Genomic DNA, 22,690 nt, shown 5'->3' with positions numbered 1-22,690 from the left:
GATTTGGTAGAGCACAGTGTGTGAAATGTTTAAAAAAAATATCATTGTGCGTTTATACTCTGAAAATATTTTAACTCATTTATTAAATTATTTAAACTTCTTACTCATGTTTTCACAATTCACATATCAACCAGCTCTAGCTGTAATGTCATTTCTATATCATTCATTAATGGACATACAGTTTGAGTAATGTTAGTGTAGACCTGTGCTGTGTTTAGTTTTGCATACGATTTCATACGCATAGGGAGTGAGACCGGGTTGGAGAGACAGAGAGAAAGACAGAGAGAGAGAGAGAGAGACAGAGAGAGAGACAGAGAGAGAGAGAGAGAGACAGAGAGAGAGACAGAGAGAGAGAGAGAGAGAGAGCAGTGGGGTGGAACTCAGATCTGCATGAACAGGCCTGAGTCGTCCTCTTTCTCCCAGAATAGAGCAGCACTTTCACCAGATGTTCAGCTTCATTCAGCCAAACTCCCTCAAGATCAACACACAGCACTGCACTGAATCTCCAGCTGAACTCCCTCTCTAACAACACTGACCATCACCATTCATCACAGTAAAGAACTCAGACTGAACTCAAAAGAACTGGAAACTATGCAGCAGCACTAATGCGTTCTAGCACTGGAGAACATTCACTGGTTCCTCTTTCCACAGTGGAACAACTAGAACTTTCCTAACTCCTAATCTAACTACCATCAGATGAAGTGTCATAGAAACAGTTCAAACCTCTCATTAAAACCTGTGAATGTCTTCATCCAGGAGAACCTCACTGACCTCAGACCAGCTGGTCATCATGATCTGCAGCTGATAATGAGGGGATTAAATGAATCTCCTGTTTAAATAGAATAAAAGTCTCTTTTCACAGTGAGTTTGGTTCCTCCACTGAAAGAGAACCACAGTGCTACATTTCAGTGAAGTCATTGTACATAAACCTCCATCACTCCTCACTGTTCACCCTGAGCTCTTCTACACTCATCAACTATTGATCAGCTTTAGAAATGAACGTCTAGCACTGAATGAACAGAACTGAGCTGAAACTTTTTAATCAGATCTAAATAATCAGACGTGTTTATTATGGAGGTGTTTGGTGAGTCCATTTCCATAGAGGCTCCACTTTGCATGATCAGCCCATGCTTCAGTGCTCTGCTAGTGTTTATAGTCCTGTGAGTTTAACACTTCATGACTGAGAGCTGCTGCCCCACAAACTTCACCCACAGCAACTATGACTTTGGTCTCCATCTTCATCTGGACGCTCACCCTCTGGACTCAAGGTCACTCACTCATTCATCTTTGTGTAAATTAATTTCTGTCCTGTTTGATGTACATTTTGTTGTATTTTACGTTTCATACAATATTTCTTTTAATGTTTTCATCCTTCTTTGTTTTACTTTCTCAGGATCCAGTGGTCAGGTGACCGTGACTCAGACTCCTGCAGTGAAAACTGTTTCTCCAGGAGACTCAGTTACCATCAGCTGTAGAACCAGCCCTTTAGTTTACCAGGGATGGGGTATCCAACCTTTAGCCTGGTATCAGCAGAAACCTGGAGAAGCTCCTAAACTCCTGATCTACTACGCTACCAGTAGACAGTCAGGTGTTCCAGATCGTTTCAGTGGCAGTGGATCTGGATCTGACTTCACTCTGACCATCAGTAATGTCCAGACTGAAGATGCAGGAGATTATTACTGTCAGAGTTATCATTATATCAGTAGCTACGTGTTCCCACAGTGTTTAGTAGGTGTACAAAAACCCCCCCTCAGTCCAGCTGCACAGAGACTGCACTGCTGCAGCTGGACTCTACTGCAGGTGCTGAGGGGGAGGATGGACACACACAATAACACACTCTGTGGAAATCAGGACTTTAGATGGAGTTTGTTCTTCTGTTCATTAGACTGGAAATGCTTTGTGATTTTAGGGGTTTATTTCCTGATCTCCACAGGTCTGGAACTAGCTGTAGAGTTCAGCTCCAGTCTCATTTATTCTAAAGTTTATTATAAGGATCTGGACAGATTATGAAATGGATGTTTCTCTCAGTCCTGAGAAAGAGGGAGTCCCTGAAGAAGTCCTTCAACAAACTCAGACTCATCAGCTTTTAGTAGGAGATCATATTCAGAGGTGAGTTCACTGTAAAACATAGTTTCTTTACTATAATCAATACTTTATATGATGCATTTATTCATTCAAGTTATTTACTGAGTAAAGCCAGTTCAGTTCAGCACAAATTCAGGCTCCTCCAATAATATTCAGATTTAGCCATTAAGTTCAGATCTTTACTGATGTTTCTGTAAAACTTAAACACAGACAGTAAAAACATGTAAACTATGTCTGTTATAAGCTTTGAAGATCAGGGTTTAATTTAATTAGAGCTGTTATAAAATCTTTATGTGCAGCACCGTTAGCTTAGCGCTAACATTACATTACAAACCCCTTAGAGGTGCTGATCTCACAATCTAGACTTTTTCATGTGATTTAATCCAAATTAATCCCGTCCACTCAACATTTAACATCTACAGCAGATCAATGTTCCTGTTATTTATTTATTTATGATGGAGTTTTGACATTAATGACCTGAACTGGAGGTCCAGCTCTGAAACTCACAGTTCAGGACTGAGTTCTATAGAGAAACTCAGAGCTTGAGTAGATTTTAGATCTGATACGTTTTTACTCCAGTTGTACTTTTACTGCTACTTCAGTCATGATTTCACTGAAGTATCAACACTTTCACTGGAGTCTGATTTGAAGCTGCTCTTTCTCTCTCAACACCTTTCACACTACACGACTTACACTGTTGTTCTGTGTTCCTACAGTGCAGAACTTCGCAAGAGTCTAACTGGACCTGATGGACACAGTGGTCAGCAGCAGTTGGTGTGCTGTTAGACAGAGTGACCCACCATGCAGTCTGACAGGCAGATGGACCAGCAGGGGGAGCCACAGCCCACCTCAGCCCCGCCCAACAGCCTCCTGGAGCTCCACCCTCCCTCACTGATCAATAAAACTCCCACTACTGATCCTGGAGTGTGGAGCTGGGAGGCGTGCAGGAACGCTGCTGTGGGGTTTCTCACTGGCCATGTTCCTGCTGCACCATTACTCTCTGTACACTGTGATAAAGAGCCCAGGAGAATCAGCTGGAGCTTCATTCCCCACTGCACTTATTACACTGTTTATACTCCCATTACTTCCCTCAGAAGAACCTCACTACATGGTCTTCTACAGGACCATCCCATGCCATGTCATGAAGTAGTTCATAGTCCAGATTAAAGTGTGTTTTGGATCGTTGTTGTTTCAGACACCAGCCTCTTTTTCAATTGACTGGGTCACATTTGTTTCCAGATTTTCTGATTTACTCTGTAGATCTTCTGTCAGTAGCAGCAGCAGCACCTGCTGCCCTGACTCAAAGTTTCTGGTCTTTGTTTCCTTTTTCTACGTAGCCTTCTGACTGTGCTGCATTTTCTCTGGTTTTCCTGAGCCATGCTGTCGTCTTCAGCCTCTGCACATTTTCATTTGACAGGCAGTGCTGCTTGAAAGTGTTTTGAATTGGTCCAGTAGCAGAAAAACAGCACTAAATCATGATACTGCCACCACCATGTTTTACAGTTGGCATGAGGTTCTTATGCTGGAATGCATTGTTCAGTTGTGCTAAACAACATCTCTCATTTAGAGCATAAAGATACATTTTGGTCTGATCCATCCTCATGTCATTATTCCAGTATTGTTCTGGCTCATCCAGGTGATTTTTAAAACTTTAAACAGGCAGGAATGTTCCTCCTGGAGAGTAATGGCTTTCTCTGTGCTAGACTTCTCTATGGACCATTTTACCTCATTACTTGCCTGATGGTGGACTAATATACATTGATATTAGTGAGTGTGGGAGAGGCAACAGATCCTTAAATATTACCCTGGGGTTCTTTGTTATCTTCCAGAATGTTATACATGTTAGTTGTGGAGTCAGTTTTGTTGGATGACTGCTTAAGGAAAGAGTAACAGTGGTGTTGAATTTATTTTACTTGTACTGTATTGAGTGACAGTGGATCAGTGAAGCCCAAACTCATCAGTAATAGTTTTAGAACTTCCTCCAGTCTATTGAGCATTGACAAATAATGTTCTGATTTCCTCAGAGATCTTATTGTCTTAGGAGACACGGCATGCACTAATAAAAGAGTGAGGTAAAGGCCAGACTTTCTTAGTGAAGACTCAGGTTGACATTTCTAAATACGGTACGGTCAGTTATACTCCAATCTGACTGTCATCCAACTGACAGAACCTCTTCACACTAATAACCACCCACACTAAACTGAAAAGTCTAGCCGTTTACATACTTTTCCCCAAAAAAACAACATTTAATGTCCCAGTCTTGGAGACTGAACAAGCTACATATTGCTGTATTCTTACTCTAACACACCCACAGTTATCAGCACTAAAGGAAGAAGTGAAACCAGCCCCCCACAGCCCACCCAGCTGAACTCAAACCAGCAGTTTTAAGCAGTAAACAGTCAGACAGAGAGAGAGAGAGAGAGAGAGAGAGAGAGAGAGAGAGACAGAGAGAGAGAGAGAGAGAGAGAGAGAGAGAGAGACAGAGAGAGAGAGAGAGACACAGAGAGAGAGAGAGAGAGACAGAGAGAGAGAGAGACACAGAGAGAGAGAGAGAGACAGAGAGAGAGAGAGACAGAGAGAGAGCGAGAGAGAGGGAGAGAGAGAGAGAGAGAGAGAGACAGAGAGAGAGAGAGAGAGAGAGAGAGAGAGCAGTGGGGTGGAACTCAGATCTGCATGAACAGGCCTGAGTCGTCCTCTTTCTCCCAGAATAGAGCAGCACTTTCACCAGATGTTCAGCTTCATTCAGCCAAAGTCCCTCAAGATCAACACACAGCACTGCACTGAATCTCCAGCTGAACTCCCTCTCTAACAACATGGAGTCACTGAGAAGAAGTAGTGGAAGTCCTAGAGAAGTATGGGCTTCAGTATCAGACCCCTTTCCTTATATTCAAGTTCAGTTTCACTGATTTATGTCAGGCTGTGTGATGAATCCAGTGAGACCGTGGGCCACAGGTCTAGAGGGCTTGGAGATCTGGAAGAGGAGTTTGATTTAGACGTCACCTTTTCCAGTAGCTCAAATCTGTATCCTTACTGAACCTCCGTCAGTGTGTACGGACTTCATTTGAAGTTTCCAGACAGATCTGAACTCGGTTTGGAATGTCAGTCTCTTGGAATTTCCTCTTAGATTGTAATATAAACCGAGTTTATTCCGTTATAGAGATTCTTCTCATACATTTATTCATTTGCACAAACTCCTAATTTCTTTATGATTTATTATCCTTCACTGTTGCATATTCACATTTTACTGTTCGTCTTCCTTCCTTTTCCTGAGAGCCGTAATTCATCCTTCTGAACATGTGTTTTAAATTAGGGTCTGTAAACGTGAGTGAAACTCTGACCTGACGAGTGCGACCATAAAAACCCAACAAAAATCTTTAGAATTTAAAAATGTTCATGCTTGAAGAAACAGAATGTAGCTAATATTTTAATTTCATATTTATTATCATAGTCGTTAAGGCTAGAGCATTTTCCTTCATTTCCGCTGCTACTCTGCTGGTAGATTCTGCAGGTCTTTAGAGTCTCTGAATCAGAAAAATTACATTCAGACAAAAATGAATGTAAAAAGTTTTGTGAACTGTTAATATTTATTGTGATTGATTAAAAACTGATAATGTCTGAATCTAGAGATCATATTTTACCCAATATAAAAACATTGTCTTATTTTATTATTTTTTTGTTTGTTTGATCATTTTTGAATCTCTGACACTGGAAAACAATTAACTACGAATAAATTTATGACCTTAATTACTGTGTCTCCATAATTTTTACTCTGATAGATCCTCCAAAATCAAGACATTAAAGATGAAACGCTGCAGTTCTGCTAAACCAAAGGCTTTATTTATTGAAGAAATGAATGAACATGTTTCCAGTAAATTCCAGATCAAAGAAATATTTACATGTTTATTGTTGCTGGTTTAGTATGAAGAAAATAAAACAATAAACAATGAAAGACTGTAGATATTAATACTGAAGATTTTATTGTGATGAAGATCAGAGCGTTAAGCAGAGCCATGTTTGAGCTCACTGAAGATCAAGAGGAGCTCTAGCAGCTCCAACACACGCGTGGACGCTCACTGCCCAGTGCATTGCTCTCTCCTCAGGGTTTGGCTGACAGGACGCTGGGAGTCCTTGGTGGCCTCACAGGTCACTGTCTTCTGTAGCCACTGGTCCTCCTGGAGAGTCAGGGTGCTGCTCCAGCTGTAGAGGCCGTCGTCCTTCTGCAGAAGCCCGGGGCTCTGGCTAACCCCCGAGCTCCAGCTGCTCCCGTCCACCTTCCAGCTCAGCCTCCAGTCTGAGGGGAAGCCCTTGTTGGCCAAACACACGAGTGTGGCCTTCACCTGCTGCAGCTCCACGCTGGAGGGGGGCAGGACCGTGAGGGTGGGCGCGGCCACACCTAGGACACACACACAGTTTCATTTCCCTTATTTCTAACAGAGCACAACTGAGTTCAATGATGCATTAAAAACCAAACTCTAATTACAACCTTAAACTCAACCGTTTCACACACAAACTCATATTTCCAATCACATTCATAGCTGCACTTCATTTCCATTTTCATTAGAAAATATTACTGAATTTCACTCAGTAAAACTCGGACATTCTGCACATCCTGTGATGGGAAATTTGAAATGGAACATGATTTTATTTCCTCCAAAACAATAAATAATCCCTAAATAAATGGAGCTGCAGTCTCCATGTACTATGGCTTCAAAGCTTTAGAGCTGAAAACGCCGCTCATAATAACCTCCACATTGTGGCTTCCAGATGGAGACAGAACTGCTGTAATGGAGCCCAACACTGACACTACAATCCAGCTCTACATCTGATCTTTTTAAAGAAATGTCATTACTGAACACTTCACAGGAAACCTTTAGGAAATATTAGTGTTTTAAAGAAAAGAAATCCAGTTCAGAAACAGGAGCTCGTGGTAAAGCCTAAAGCTCCACGCTCGCCACACTTCAGCCAAGTTCTAATGAAATACATTCAAATTTGGATCAGAACTGATTAAGAAGAACATCAAGTACGTCTGCACTGTTGATCCATAATCATTTTAATAAAAGATTCCTTTTGAATAAGGAGGAAAAGTGGACTTACTTCCAACTGACAGTTTGGTTCCTCCACCAAAAGTGGCCCACAGTGATACAAACTGGTTTACTGGCTGTACAAAAACCTCCTGCTCTAAACACGCCGCTCTCTTCAGCCTCTACACGCACTATTTCTGACCTATAGTACAATATTAATGGGTTCTACAATCATCTAATAATGGAATAAACTACACACTGTAGATCTGCACACGTTCTGCCTTTTATTCCCAACAAGGATTATTTTATAAGCAGTGAAATATCTAAACTGAGGACTCGCTTGGTTCTTTAGAATTTACACAACAGACAAACTGAACTTCCTAAAGACTAAATATACAGTTTTAAATTGGCAAAAAATGTTCTAGATTTAAGTTCTTCTAAAAGTAATAGATGAAAAGGTTCTTACTGTTTTCATTGTTTCCTCCACCAGAAAGTCCTCCAGCCCTGATCCAGACAGACTGGGTGGCAGTCGTAGCTGCAGAGACCCTCAAATGAAAGGCAGAGACAGTTAGAACTGCACAATAAGAGAGCGCCCTCTGCTGGACATTAAAGGGGATATTTCACTTCTAATCTCTCTAGAATTGGACAAGCCTGGCTGAGCTGAAGTAGCTCCCAGCAATAGTCTCCACTACTGACCTCCACAAACCTCTGAGACCCCCTTATTTTTCCTCTCCACTTAATGCTTTCAGGATCATCTAGGGGAGTGAAATGTCATATAACGCTCAAATCATTCTGTCTTCTTTCAGAAAACTCTGGTGGGAATCAGAAGAGATTTCATTTCCCCACATCTCTATAAAAAGCTGCACTTTAAACATCAGATTCCACCCTGAGCAGAAACATCTGATCAGACAAGATCAGATAAATATGATCATCTTTACTCAGTGTTGGTAGAAAGATGATTTCCATAGAGGCTCCACTTTGCATGATCAGCCCACGCTTCAGTGCTCTGCTAGTGTTTATAGTCCTGTGAGTTTAACACTTCATGACTGAGAGCTGCTGCCCCACAAACTTCACCCACAGCAACCATGACTTTGGTCTCCATCTTCATCTGGACGCTCACCCTCTGGACTCAAGGTAACTCACTCATTTATCTTTGTGTGGAATATTCTTACTTTGAGAGCAGCCTGTTATTTTCTGTGTTTAATATGATTTTTTTTTTAATTTAATTTAATTCACTTATTTCTCAGGATCCAGTGGTCAGGTCACAGTGACTCAGACACCTGCAGTGAAAACTGTTTCTCCAGGAGACTCAGTTACCATCAGCTGTAAGTTCAGCAGCAATGTTAATCCCTACTGTGGTGGGTCAAATGACTGTTTATCCTGGTATCAGCAGAAACCTGGAGAAGCTCCTAAACTCCTGATCTACTACGCTACCAGTAGACAGTCAGGTATTCCAGCTCGTTTCAGTGGCAGTGGATCTGGATCTGACTTCACTCTGACCATCAGTAATGTCCAGACTGACGATGCAGGAGATTTTTACTGTCAGAGTTTTCATTATATCAGTAGCACACACCTGTTCCCACAGTGTTTAGTAGATGTACAAAAACCCCCCTCAGTCCAGCTGCACAGAGACTGCACTGCTGCAGCTGGACTCTACTGCAGGTGCTGAGGGGGAGGATGGACACACACAATAACACACTCTGTGGAAATCAGGACTTTAGATGGAGTTTGTTCTTCTGTTCATTAGACTGGAAATGCTTTGTGATTTTAGGGGTTTATTTCCTGATCTCCACAGGTCTGGAACTAGCTGTAGAGTTCAGCTCCAGTCTCATTTATTCTAAAGTTTATTATAAGGATCTGGACAGATTATGAAATGGATGTTTCTCTCAGTCCTGAGAAAGAGGGAGTCCCTGAAGAAGTCCTTCAACAAACTCAGACTCATCAGCTTTTAGTAGGAGATCATATTCAGAGGTCAGTAGACTGTAAACAATAATCCCTCCAGTCTAAAAATACACTGCTCAAAAAAATAAAGGGAACACTCAAATAACACATCCTAGATCTGAATGAATCAAATATTCTCATTGAATACTTTGTTCTGTACAAAGTTGAATGTGCTGACAAGAAAATCACACAAAAATCCAAATTAACCAATGGAGGTCTGGATTTGGAGTCACACACAAAATTAAAGTGGAAAAACACACGACAGGCTGATCCAACTTTGATGTGATGTCCTTAAAACAAGTCAAAATGAGGCTCAGTGTTGTGTGTGGCCTCCACGTGCCTGTATGACCTCCCTACAATGCCTGGGCAGCTCCTGATGAGGTGGCGGATGGTCTCCTGAGGGATCTCCTCCCAGACCTGGACTAAAGCATCCGCCAACTCCTGGACAGTCTGTGGTGCAACGTGGTGTTGGTGGATGGAGCAAGACATGATGTCCCAGATGTGCTCAATCGGATTCAGGTCTGGGGAACGGGTGGGCCAGTCCAAAGCTTCAATGCCTTCATCTTGCAGGAACTGCTGACACACTCCAGCCACATGCGGGTTAGCATTGTCCTGCATTAGGAGGAACCCAGGGCCAACCGCACCAGCATATGGTCTCACAAGGGGTCTGAGGATCTCATCTCGGTACCTAATGGCAGTCACGCTACCTCTGGTGAGCACATGGAGGGCTGTGCGGCCCTCCAAAGAAATGCCACCCCACACCATTACTGACCCACTGCCAAACCGGTCATGCTGAAGGATGTTCAGGCAGCAGATCGCTCTCCACGGCGTCTCCAGACTCTGTCACGTCTGTCACATGTGCTCAGTGTGAACCTGCTTTCATCTGTGAAGATCACAGGGCGCCAGTGGCGAATTTGTCAATCCTGGTGTTCTCTGGCAAATGCCAAGCGTCCTGCACGGTGTTGGGCTATGAGCACAACCCCCATCTGTGGATGACAGGCCCTCATACCATCCTCATGGAGTCGGTTTCTAACCATTTGTGCAGACACATGCACATTTGTGGCCTGCAGGAGGTCATTTTGCAGGGCTCTGACAGCTCCTCCTGTTCCTCCTTGCACAAAGGCGGAGGTAGCGGTCCTGCTGCTGGGTTGTTGTCCTCCTACGGTCTCCTCCTCGTCTCCTGGTGTACTGGCCTGTCTCCTGGTGGCGCCTCCAGCCTCTGGACACTACGCTGACAGACACAGCAAACCTTCTTGCCACAGCTCGCATTGATGTGCCATCCTGGATGAGCTGCACTACCTGAGCCACTTGTGTGGGTTGTAGAGTCCGTCTCCTGCTACCACGAGTGTGAAAGACCACCAACATTCAAAAGTGACCAAAACATCAGCCAGAAAGCAGAAAGGTCCTGAGAAGTGGTCTGTGGTCCCACCTGCAGAACCACTCCTTTATTGAGTGTGTCTTGCTAATTGCCAGTAATTTCCACCTGTTGTCTGTTCCTTTTGCACAACAGCTGTGAAACTGATTGTCAGTGTTGCTTCCTAAGTGGACAATTTGATTTCACAGAAGTTTGATTTACTTGGAGTTATATTGTGATGTTTAAGTGTTCCCTTTATTTTTTTGAGCAGTGTAGTTAAATGCCTTAAATGTTTTCATTAATCTAAATTAAGGACTTCAAATGAAATTTTAGTTTAATTGTTGTTTTCAAGTTCAGTTCAGCTGTTTTTTTGTCACATGACATTCAGGCTCTTCAATAATATTCAGATTTAGCCATTAAGTTCAGATCTTTACTGAAGTCTCTGTAAAACTGAAACACAGACGCTAAAAACATGTAAACTGTGTCTGTTATAAGCTTTGAAGATCAGGGTTTAATTTAATTAGAGCTGTTATAAAATCTTCATGTGCAGCACCGTTAGCTTAGCGCTAACATTACATTACAAACCCCTTAGAGGTGCTGATCTCACAATCTAGACTTTTTCATGTGATTTAATCCAAATTAATCCCGTCCACTCAACATTTAACATCTACAGCAGATCACTGTTCCTGTTATTTATTTATTTATGATGGAGTTTTGACATTAATGACCTGAACTGGAGGTCCAGCTCTGAAACTCACAGTTCAGGACTGAGTTCTAAAGAGAAACTCGGAGCTTGAGAAGATTTTAGATCTGATACTTTTTACTCCAGTTGTACTTTTACTGCTACTTCAGTCATGATTTCACTGAAGTATCAACACTTTCACTGGAGTCTGATTTGAAGCTGCTCTTTCTCTCTCAACACCTTTCACACTACACGACTTACACTGTTGTTCTGTGTTCCTACAGTGCAGAACTTCGCAAGAGTCTAACTGGACCTGATGGACACAGTGGTCAGCAGCAGTTGGTGTGCTGTTAGACAGAGTGACCCACCATGCAGTCTGACAGGCAGACTGACCAGCAGGGGGAGCCACAGCCCAACTCAGCCCCTCCCAGCAGCCTCCTGGAGCTCCACCCTCCCACACTGATCAATAAAACTCCCACTACTGATCCTGGTGTGTGGAGCTGGGAGGCGTGCAGGAACACTGCTGTGGGTTTTCTCACTGGCCATGTTCCTGCTGCACCATTACTCTCTGTACACTGTGATAAAGAGCCCAGGAGAATCAGCTGGAGCTTCATTCCCCACTGCACTTATTACACTGTTTATACTCCCATTACTTCCCTCAGAAGAACCTCACTACATGGTCTTCTACAGGACCATCACATCATGATCCATTTCAGACTCCATAGGTCTGTTAATCAGCAACATTAGACTCTGAACTGAGTCTCTTTTACACCAGCTTAGGATACTAAACCACACAGCGCTGTGATCATCAATCAGCCACTGGCTAAAAGGCACCACTATAAACTGGTAAATCTCCTGCGGTGATAAAGTGGGTTTACTTGCTGAAGTCAGATGCCGTGTGTATTTTGTTCTGGTCTATAACTGTTCTGTTCTTCTTGAAGTGGACCTTCTTAAACTAGGCCACTGTTTGGTATAACAGGGAAAGAAACTTGTTCTGGTAACACTTTTATTACTAATCCTGCTTGAGCAAATAGCTGCAATCACAGTATTTACCACATGTGAAGCTTCTAGGCTGACATGAAGTGAAACACTTACCTAAAATGTCTCTCTATTCAGTTTCTTCTACTATTACTACTCCTATCTTCAGTGCCCACACTGTAAAGCCTCACCACATTTAGCTGGAGCTGTGCTAAACTTGATTTAGACCTTTTTGGCTTATTTCTTTCTATGTTTTATTCTCAAAGACTGACCCACAGTGGTGGTCAGTTCCAGTCTTGGAGACTGAACACTCTACATATTACTGTATTCTCACTCTAACACACCTGACTGACCTGATGCAGAGCTTAATGATCCCCTGATGAGTTGAAGGAGGTTTGATACACTAAGACCAAGACACACCCACAGTTATCAGCACTAAAGGAAGAAGTGAAACCAGCCCCCCACAGCCCACCCAGCTGAACTCAAACAAGCAGTTTAAAGCAGTAAACAGTCAGACAGAGAGAGAGAGAGAGAGAGAGAGAGAGAGAGAGAGAGACAGAGAGAGAGAGAGAGACAGAAAGAGAGAGAGAGAGAGAGAGAGAGAGAGAGAGCAGTGGGGTGGAACTCAGATCTGCATGAACAGGCCTGAGTCGTCCTCTTTCTCCCAGAATAGAGCAGCACTTTCACCAGATGTTCAGCTTCATTCAGCCAAACTCCCTCAAGATCAACACACAGCACTGCACTGAATCTCCAGCTGAACTCCCTCTCTAACAACATGGAGTCACTGAGAAGAAGTAGTTTTGGAAGTCCTAGAGAAGTATGGGCTTCAGTATCAGACCCCTCTCCTTATATTCAAGTTCAGTTTCACTGATTTATGTCAGGCTGTGTGATGAATCCAGTGTGACAGTGGGCCACAGGTCTAGAGGGCTTGGAGATCTGGAAGAGGAGTTTGATTTAGACGGCACCAAGACAGACACAGGCACAGAAAAAGTACAGATGCCTTTGAACTTTGGTGCTGGTCAAGACGTTTGATAGAAACTTGGACAGTAAAGAAAATGGATCCTCAACCAAATGAAGCCTCACCTCCCTTCTCACAGCCCAGATACCCAAACTGAAGATCACAGTTTAAACACTTTCTGAGAAGAACAGTTCAGTGGAAAGAGAACATTTAACTGTAGGACAGTTGAGGGTAAAAGACGAGGAGAACAACCAGCTACAAGATGGATGAAGACAATCAGAGGAATCATAAACCAGCCATTCAGAAGCTCAAAGACCCAAACAGAAGACAGAACATTCTGAATGAACATCCACATGGTGGGCAGGGGTCAGATAATAGGTACTGACTGACTGGTAGCAGGTGACCACATAACAACTCCATCTGTCCTGTGTTAACAGGAGCGAGCTTGAAGATCTGGTGGGGACTTCAAGCTCTTTCTGTCTAATACTGTTACACATTCAGCTGGCTGGTTTGATCAGGACTAAAAGTGTTATTCCATAAAATCTCGTCCGTCTCATTTAGGTGGAAACCAGTGATTTAGTGAAGTGTCAGAGGATTTCATGACTTAACTGGGAATGTTCTACTGCACTGAGGTGAAAGTTGACCCCTTAAATGGCCAGGACCACCGGCCAGGACCACCGGCAGGCCCAAAGTTTTATTACACACTTCTATAACCTCAGAATAGCTCAACCAGTTTGCACTGGAATCCCTGCAGTTACTGAATCATAAGCCTCACTATCTAAGAAGCCTGGACATTTAAGGAGTTAGTCATGGAAATCATTTATGAATCATTTATAACAGATAATTCAGATATAAACATGAATTAGTCACAGTAGTCACATCTGTAAATCTCGCTTCACTCACCAGCTGCACGATGCTTCACTAAAATTGAAATGAATTTCGGCTCATAGCCCCTCATTTCACAATGATCTGGAGTTAAAATCAGTGATTTCCTGGCTGAGTTATGACAGTTTACTTCATAGAAATTACTGGTACTGATCTTTCCTTGGTCTGATCTTTGTGGTTGTCAGGCACAGCTTCATTTCTCTCAGGCTCAAACCTAAAGGGCTGACTGTACTATGAGGGTCTGCTGTCCCCCCAACAATCACTGATGATTCATCATCTTCATCAGATTAAATATGACTGAGCCACTCATAGTAATCTGCTCTCACAGCAGTCTACACTGCTCTGTCCACCACTGACTGCACACTTCAGACTTTTACACTAAACTGAAGTAATTTGTCAGTTTTAAAGACCAAAATGTGTTTTCAGCTTAAATCCCGGTCAATTCATGTCAACAGCAGAGACATGGTATGTAATCTACAGGAGACCCATAGGCTTTAAGTTCAGACAAACGCTGTTAAAACACTGTGAGAAACACTTTGAATCGTGAGAATTTAAACAAACATGTAAGAGAAAATATCCGTCACATTCGTGTGTAAAACAGATTCTCTATAATATAATAACATAAACTTTAATAGAGGCGGAGAAATTTCAGGTGTTCTAAGAAAGCAGGCCTGAGAGGATGCTGGGATTTTAACCCGTCATCACAGACACTCACTTTAAGAAATTCATAACACATAAAGAACCTAAATAAACGGAACGAGTAAATGTCTGATTGTGTGGGAAACAGTGTGAGGGATCAGTGTGTTCAGGTTAATGAACGCTGCTGGTAGATTCTGCAGGTCGTTAGAGTCTCTGAATCAGAAACATTACATTCAGACAAAAATGAAGGAGGATTTAATAATAATGTGATTATAGTGAAGAGACTGAATGTGGAGCTATTTATGTATTTATTTATCTGATTGTTTATTTGTTTGATTATTTTTCCTTTTTATAGAAATGGAACATTTTATAAACTGTTAACATTTAATATGATTGGTTAAAAACAATTAATTTCTGAATCTAGAGATCTTATTTTGCCCAATATAGAAATATTGTCTTATTGAAATTTTCATTTTTTTGATAATTTTTTTAAATCTCTGACATTGGAAATAAAAAACTACAAATAAATTTATGACCTTAATAACTGTGTCTCTTCATGATTTTTACTCTGATAGATCCTCCAAAATCACAATATAAAAGATGAAACGCTGCAGTTCTGCTAAACCAAATGCTTTATTTATTAAAGAAATGAACAAACATATTTCCAGTAAATTAACCATCAAAGAAATGTTTACATGTTTATTGTTGCTGGTTTAGTATAAAGAAAATAACACAATAAACAATGAAAGACTGTAGATATTAATACTGAAGCTCTTTATTGTGATGGTGAAGTGATGAGATGAAGATCAGAGCATTAAGCAGAGCCATGTTTGAGCTCACTGAAGATCAAGAGGAGCTCTAGCAGCTCCAACACACGCGTGGACGCTCACTGCCCAGTGCATTGCTCTCTGCTCAGGGTGTGGCTGACAGGACGCTGGGAGTCCTTGGTGGCCTCACAGGTCACTGTCTTCTTTAGCCACTGGTCCTCCTGGAGGGTCAGGGTGCTGCTCCAGCTGTAGAGGCCGTCGTCCTTCTGCAGAAGCCCGGGGCTCTGGCTAACCCCCGAGCTCCAGCTGCTCCCGTCCACCTTCCAGCTCAGCCTCCAGTCTGAGGGGAAGCCCTTGTTGGCCAAACACACGAGTGTGGCCTTCCCCTGCTGCAGCTCCACGCTGGAGGGGGGCAGGACCGTGAGGGTGGGCGCGGCCACACCTAGGACACACACACAGTTTCATTTCCCTTATTTCTAACAGAGCACAACTGAGTTCAGTGATGCATTAAAAACCAAACTCTAATTACAACCTTAAACTCAACCGTTTCACACACAAACTCATATTTCCAATCACATTCATAGCTGCACTTCATTTCCATTTTCATTAGAAAATATTACTGAATTTCACTCAATAAATCTCAGACATTCTGCACATCCTGTGATGGGAAATTTGAAATGGAACATGATTTTATTTCCTCCAAAACAATAAATAATCCCTAAATAAATGGAGCTGCAGTCTCCATGTACTATGGCTTCAAAGCTTTAGAGCAGAAAACGCCGCTCATAATAACCTCCACATTGTGGCTTCCAGATGGAGACAGAACTGCTGTAATGGAGCCCAACACTGACACTACAATCCAGCTCTACATCTGATCTTTTTAAAGAAATGTCATTACTGGACACTTCACAGGAAACCTTTAGGAAATTTTAGTGTTTTAAAGAAAAGAAATCCAGTTCAGAAACAGGAGCTCGTGGTAAAGCCTAAAGCTCCACGCTCGCCACACTTCAGCCAAGTTCTAATGAAATACATTCAAATTTGGATCAGAACTGATTTAGAAGAACATCAAGTACGTCTGTACTGTTGATCCATAATCATTTTAATAAAACATTCCTTTTGAATGAGGAGGAAAAGTGGACTTACTTCCAACTGACAGTTTGGTTCCTCCACCAAAAGTCAACCACAGTGATACAAACTGGTTTACTGGCTGTACAAAAACCTCCTGCTCTAAACACGCCGCTCTCTTCAGCCTCTACACGCACTATTTCTGACCTATAATACAATATTAATGGGTTCTACAATCATCTAATAATGGAATAAACTACACACTGTAGATCTGCACACGTTCTGCCTTTTATTCCCAACAAGGATTATTTTATAAGCAGTGAAATATCTAAACTGAGGACTCGCTTGGTCCTTTAGAATTTACACAACAGACAAACTGAACTTCCTAAACACTAAATATACAGTTTTAAATTGGTAGAAAATGTTCTAGATAAAAGTTCTTCAAAAAGTATTAGATGAAAAGGTTCTTACTGTTTTCATTGTTTCCTCCACCAGAAAGTCCTCCAGCCCTGATCCAGACAGACTGGGTGGCAGTCGTAGCTGCAGAGACCCTCAAATGAAAGGCAGAGTCAGTTAGAACTGCACAATAAGAGAGCGCCCTCTGCTGGACATTAAAGGGAATATATTTCACTTCTAATAGAGGCTCCACTTTGCATGATCAGCCCATGCTTCAGTGCTCTGCTAGTGTTTATAGTCCTGTGAGTTTAACACTTCATGACTGAGAGCTGCTGCCCCACAAACTTCACCCACAGCAACCATGACTTTGGTCTCCATCTTCATCTGGACGCTCACCCTCTGGACTCAAGGTAATTCTCTCTCACTTTTTATCTGTACAGTTTTATTGTGTTTTTTTATAGTGCAGAAATATGTTTTGGGTCATTGAATTGATTAATTTAAATCAAGAATCATTTTGTTCACTCCTTTATTTCAGGATCCAGTGGTCAGGTGACTGTGACTCAGACTCCTTCAGTGAAAACTGTTTCTCCAGGAGACTCAGTTACCATCAGCTGTAGAACCAGCCCTGCAGTATATAACAATAACCGTCTATCCTGGTATCAGCAGAAACCTGGAGAAGCTCCTAAACTCCTGATCTACTACGCTACCAGTAGACAGTCAGGTATTCCAGCTCGTTTCAGTGGAAGTGGATCTGGATCTGACTTCACTCTGACCATCAGTAATGTCCAGACTGAAGATGCAGGAGATTATTACTGTCAGAGTTTTCATTATATCAGTAGCACACACCTGTTCCCACAGTGTTTAGTAGGTGTACAAAAACCCCCCTCAGTCCAGCTGCACAGAGACTTCACTCTCACACTCATCAGTTTTTAGTAGGAGATCATATTCAGAGGTGAGTTCACTGTAAAACATAGTTTCTTTACTATAATCAATACTTTATATGATGCATTTATTCATTCAAGTTATTTATTGAGTAAAGCCAGTTCAGTTCAGCAGAAATTCAGGCTCCTCCAATAATATTAAGACTGACACAATAAGTTCAGATCTTTACTGATGTTTCTGTAAAACTGAAACACAGACAGTAAAAACATGTAAACTCTGTCTGTTATAAGCTTTAAAGATCAGGGTTTAATTTAATTAGAGCTGCTATAAAATCTTTATGTGCAGCACCGTTAGCTTAGCGCTAACATTACATTACAAACCCCTTAGAGGTGCTGATCTCAGAACCTAGACTTTTTCATGTGATTTAATCCAAATGAATCCCGTCCACTCAACATTTTCTCATCTACAGCAGATCACTGTTCCTGTTATTTATTTATTTATGACTGAGTTTTGACATTAATATTCTTTAATATTAATATACTTTCTAGTTTCTTTACTGAAGAGTTCACATTTGTTTCCAGACTTTATTGGTATTTACCCTGTAGAACTTCTGTCAGGAGCAACAGTAGCACCTCCTGCTGTTACGATGTCAACACAGATCAGACGCTCACAGATAAAAGAACAAGGTTGAAGTTTACTTGAGGTTTTGATGGAAGTACAGAGGGCATAGTCAGAACAGGCGAGGGTCAGAACCAGTGAGCAAGAAAACCAAAACAAACAGGACATCCAGAGAGTAGCCAAAAATCAGTCTTCAAAAACCAACATCTCATAGAGGATCCAGCGAACAAACCAGCAAGGGCAGGTCAGACATACAAAAAACAGGTCATACACGAAATAACTGACAAACAGAGAACTCTCAGTGGACAAAGAAAAAGGTTGGCAGTACTTCACAAAGTTCTACGCTAAAGCCCGGCTTTATATACTGACTAACGAGCTGTAATAAAAACAGGTGTGATGGTTTAGAATTCCAGTGAGGCTGAACGCTGAAGTGAATGTTCACTGGTTGATGGCTGTAGAGTAGGAGTCACTTGGTCTCCCACTGATTCATGGGAGTTGGAGTCCTCTGGGCCGTTCAAGGACTCAAGTGATCTGAGTAAAAAGGAACAGGTGGGGGAGGCGTCTTCACCAGAAGGCTTGACACCTGCCCTGACTCAAAGCTTCTAGTCCTTGCCTTCTTTCCATTCCTGACCTTCTGTCTGTCTTGCTTCTGCCTGTGTTGAACATTTTTGATCCCCTTCATTTCTTCATACATGTGACCAAAAAAATATGATCAGATTATTTCAAACAAATAGTTTCTGTAAGTGTTGATCAGCACAACACATTGACTTGGAGGGATCTTGGCCTGTTCCTCCAGAACTGTTTCAACTGTACTTTGTTGGTATGACTGCCACATATCAGGTTCTGCCTCAACATTTCCATTGGATTAAGGTCTGGACTTTGACCAAGTCGTTCCAACATTTCTTCTGCATCAGTCGTTCTTTATAGACTAACTGGTGTTTTTAGGGTCATTGTCTTTCTGCAGGACCACCTTCTGTTGAGCTTCAGTTCATGGATTAATGTCCTAACATTCTCCTATAAAACTTACTGATACATTCCGGAATTCATAGCTCCATTAAATGATGGCAAGCTGTCCTGGTCTAATACCAGCAAACTGCCCCAAACTGTGATACTCCCACCACCATGTTTCTAAGTTCAGTCGTGGTTCTTATGCTGGAAGTGTTCGGTTTTATTAAATATTATTTCTTGTTTGAGCCACAAAGATCCATTTTCCATCCACATGTCATTATTTCAGTCATCTTCTGGCTCATCCAGGTTGTCTTCAGGAATCTTTATACAGGCAGAAATGTTCTTCTTGGAGAGTAATGGCTTTCTCCATCCTATCATTCCATACATACTCTTCCTCTTCAGTGTTTGCTTGATGATGGACTCATGAACTCTGACATTACCCAGTGTAAGACGGCCTGCAGATTCTCAGACATATCCTGAGATTCTTCGTGATCTACCAGAATATTATGTATCTTAGTCATGGAGTCATTTTCTGTTGGATCACCCCTCCAGTGAAGGATAACAGTGGTGTTGAATTGGTCTGACAGTGGATCTGTGAACACAAACTCATCAGAAAATGTTTTGATCTTCTTCCAGTCTAATCAACACTGACATGTTTTTCTGAGATCCTCAGAAATCTCTTTTGGCTGAGACATGGCATACACTGTTCTTTTAAATAGAGTAGAGACATTCACACTCAAACCTGATTGTCCAATTGATTGAACCTCCTGACCATATCCAACAAAATCCTGACCTGACATTCATAGAGCATTTTAAAGGGTGATTTGAGTAAATCACCATGTCCATGATTTGGCCATGTCTTTGTAGATGAATCACAGGTATCCTAGCTACAGTTTTGAGTCTATGGGCCTCATTCACCCATGAGTTTTTTCTGAAGTTTGTTCTTGATGAAGGTTCTAAGAGAAAGTCTCAGATTCATGACATGATCTTAAAGCCCAGATATGTTCTCACCTCTGTGCTCTTGAGTGTGTGCAGATTCTGTTCTTACCAAAGAGCAAATCCCAAATAAAACACTGGTGGGTGATAGAATCTTCATTAAAACTATGTAAGTGGGTTTAAGAAGAAATCTCTACCTAAGAACGTTTGGTGAATGAGGCCCATTGAGATCAACTAAGAGGATGACCTTGAGGGTGAGACTGAAGTTTAAGGTCAAGGCCTTTCAAACCAGATCTTTGCTTGGAATAATAGGTCTAGCTTTGTTCCCTTTAAGTTAAAGAACCTGGATTAAGCAGATTTGAAGTATTAGCAAAATCCACAGCCTCAGTTCTAAGAATTCTTCTGATTAGTGCAGCATAGCGTTACTAAAATATGTCTGTACGTGGACTGATGCGATTTTCTCCATCCATTTTTTGAAGTCCTACCAAATATTTCTGCTACTTCGGTGAACTTGGTGTTGACTGTTTTTTTTCAAGATTTTTTGGATTTTGTTCTCATAGATTATATTCAAGGATTCACCAACAGTGCTGGTCAGTTCCAGTCTTGGAGTCTGAACACTCAACATATTACTATATTCTTCCTCTAACACACCTGACTGACTCAACTGATGCAGAGCTTAATGATCCCCTGATGAGTTGAAGGAGCTTTGATACACTAAGACCAAGACACACCCACAGTTATCAGCACTAAAGGAAGAAGTGAAACCAGCCCCCCACAGCCCACCCAGCTGAACACAAACAAGCAGTTTAAAGCAGTAAACAGTCAGACAGACAGAGAGAGAGAGAGAGAAAGAGACAGAGAGAGAGACAGAGAGAGAGAGAGAGAGAGAGAGAGAGAGAGAGACAGAGAGAGAGAGAGAGAGAGAGAGACAGAGAGAGAGAGAGATCAGTGGGGTGGAACTCAGATCTGCATGAACAGGCCTGAGTCGTCCTCTTTCTCCCAGAATAGAGCAGCACTTTCACCAGATGTTCAGCTTCATTCAGCCAAACTCCCTCAAGATCAACACACAGCACTGCACTGAATCTCCAGCTGAACTCCCTCTCTAACAACACTGACCATCACCATTCATCACAGTAAAGAACTCAGACTGAACTCAAAAGAACTGGAAACTATGCAGCAGCACTAATGCGTTCTAGCACTGGAGAACATTTACTGGTTCCTCTTTCCACAGTGGAACAACTAGAACTTTCCTAACTCCTAATCTAACTACCATCAGATGAAGTGTCATAGAAACAGTTCAAACCTCTCATTAAAACCTGTGAATGTCTTCATCCCGGAGAACCTCACTGACCTCAGACCAGCTGGTCATCATGATCTGCAGCTGATAATGAGGGGATTAAATGAATCTCCTGTTTAAATAGAATAAAAGTCTCTTTTCACAGTGAGTTTGGTTCCTCCACTGAAAGAGAACCACAGTGCTACATTTCAGTGAAGTCATTGTACATAAACCTCCATCACTCCTCACTGTTCACCCTGAGCTCTTCTACACTCATCAACTATTGATGAGCTTTAGAAATGAACGTCTAACACTGAATGAACAGAACTGAGCTGATACTTTTTAATCAGATCTAAATAATCAGACGTGTTTATTATGGAGGTGTTTGGTGAGTCCATTTCCATAGAGGCTCCACTTTGCATGATCAGCCCACGCTTCAGTGCTCTGCTAGTGTTTATAGTCCTGTGAGTTTAACACTTCATGACTGAGAGCTGCTGCCCCACAAACTTCACCCACAGCAACCATGACTTTGGTCTCCATCTTCATCTGGACGCTGACCCTCTGGACTCAAGGTGACTTGCTCATTTGCCTCTTTGTACAACTGGACAAGGGACGTATAATCTTTAAAATATTTTCTTAAAACTACATATATATATATATATATATAATGAGTTTTACATGTTTTTAATATTTATAAATAAATGTATAAAACTAAAGTTTTAATCTACATGTATTTATTATTTTCTCGTTTCCAGGTTCCAGTGGTCAGGTGACTGTGAATCAGCCTCCTGTCATTTCTTCACTTCCAAAAGAAACAGTTCAAATCAGCTGTAAAACCAGCCCTGCAGTTTACCGCTGGAGTGGTGGAGAAGAGGGATTAGCCTGGTATCAGCAGAAACCTGGAGAAGCTCCTAAACTCCTGATCTACTACGCTACCAGGAGACAGTCAGGTATTCCAGCTCGTTTCAGTGGCAGTGGATCTGGATCTGACTTCACTCTGACCATCAGTAATGTCCAGACTGAAGATGCAGGAGATTATTACTGTCTGAGTGGACATGTTATCAGTGGTAGCTGGGTGTTCCCACAGAGTTTAGTAGGTGTACAAAAACCCCCCTCAGTCCAGCTGCACAGAGACTTCACTCTCACACTCATCAGTTTTTAGTAGGAGATCATATTCAGAGGTGAGTTCACTGTAAAACATAGTTTATTTTCTATAATCAATACTTTATATGATGCATTTATTCATTCAAATTATTTAT

At 41.8% G+C, this 22,690-nt stretch overlaps 5 gene segments (V, D, J or C); 3 read left to right on the top strand and 2 right to left on the bottom strand.

Annotated features, from left to right (window-relative positions):
* The first annotated feature begins 1,219 nt into the window (after positions 1 to 1,219).
* Positions 1,220 to 5,909, top strand: LOC119264319. The segment is given in 3 exon segments: positions 1,220 to 1,268; positions 1,394 to 1,728; positions 5,862 to 5,909. Coding segments are annotated over 3 exon segments (432 nt in total).
* Positions 5,910 to 6,034: 125 nt separating this feature from the next.
* LOC108417049 lies at positions 6,035 to 8,090 on the bottom strand. The segment is given in 4 exon segments: positions 6,035 to 6,478; positions 7,180 to 7,288; positions 7,573 to 7,652; positions 8,045 to 8,090. Coding segments are annotated over 4 exon segments (558 nt in total).
* Positions 8,091 to 8,185: 95 nt separating this feature from the next.
* On the top strand, positions 8,186 to 13,093 carry LOC108417026. The segment is given in 3 exon segments: positions 8,186 to 8,240; positions 8,354 to 8,690; positions 12,943 to 13,093. Coding segments are annotated over 3 exon segments (537 nt in total).
* Positions 13,094 to 15,228: 2,135 nt separating this feature from the next.
* On the bottom strand, positions 15,229 to 16,855 carry LOC119264318. The segment is given in 3 exon segments: positions 15,229 to 15,752; positions 16,454 to 16,562; positions 16,847 to 16,855. Coding segments are annotated over 3 exon segments (441 nt in total).
* Positions 16,856 to 17,126: 271 nt separating this feature from the next.
* LOC119264373 lies at positions 17,127 to 17,719 on the top strand. The segment is given in 2 exon segments: positions 17,127 to 17,181; positions 17,307 to 17,719. Coding segments are annotated over 2 exon segments (447 nt in total).
* The last annotated feature ends 4,971 nt before the right edge of the window (positions 17,720 to 22,690 follow it).

Source organism: Pygocentrus nattereri, chromosome 11 (assembly GCF_015220715.1).
Source record: "Pygocentrus nattereri isolate fPygNat1 chromosome 11, fPygNat1.pri, whole genome shotgun sequence".
NCBI lineage: Eukaryota > Metazoa > Chordata > Actinopteri > Characiformes > Serrasalmidae > Pygocentrus > Pygocentrus nattereri.
The sequence above is the reverse complement of the archived record's forward strand: the minus strand, read 5'-3'. Positions and strand labels throughout refer to the sequence as shown.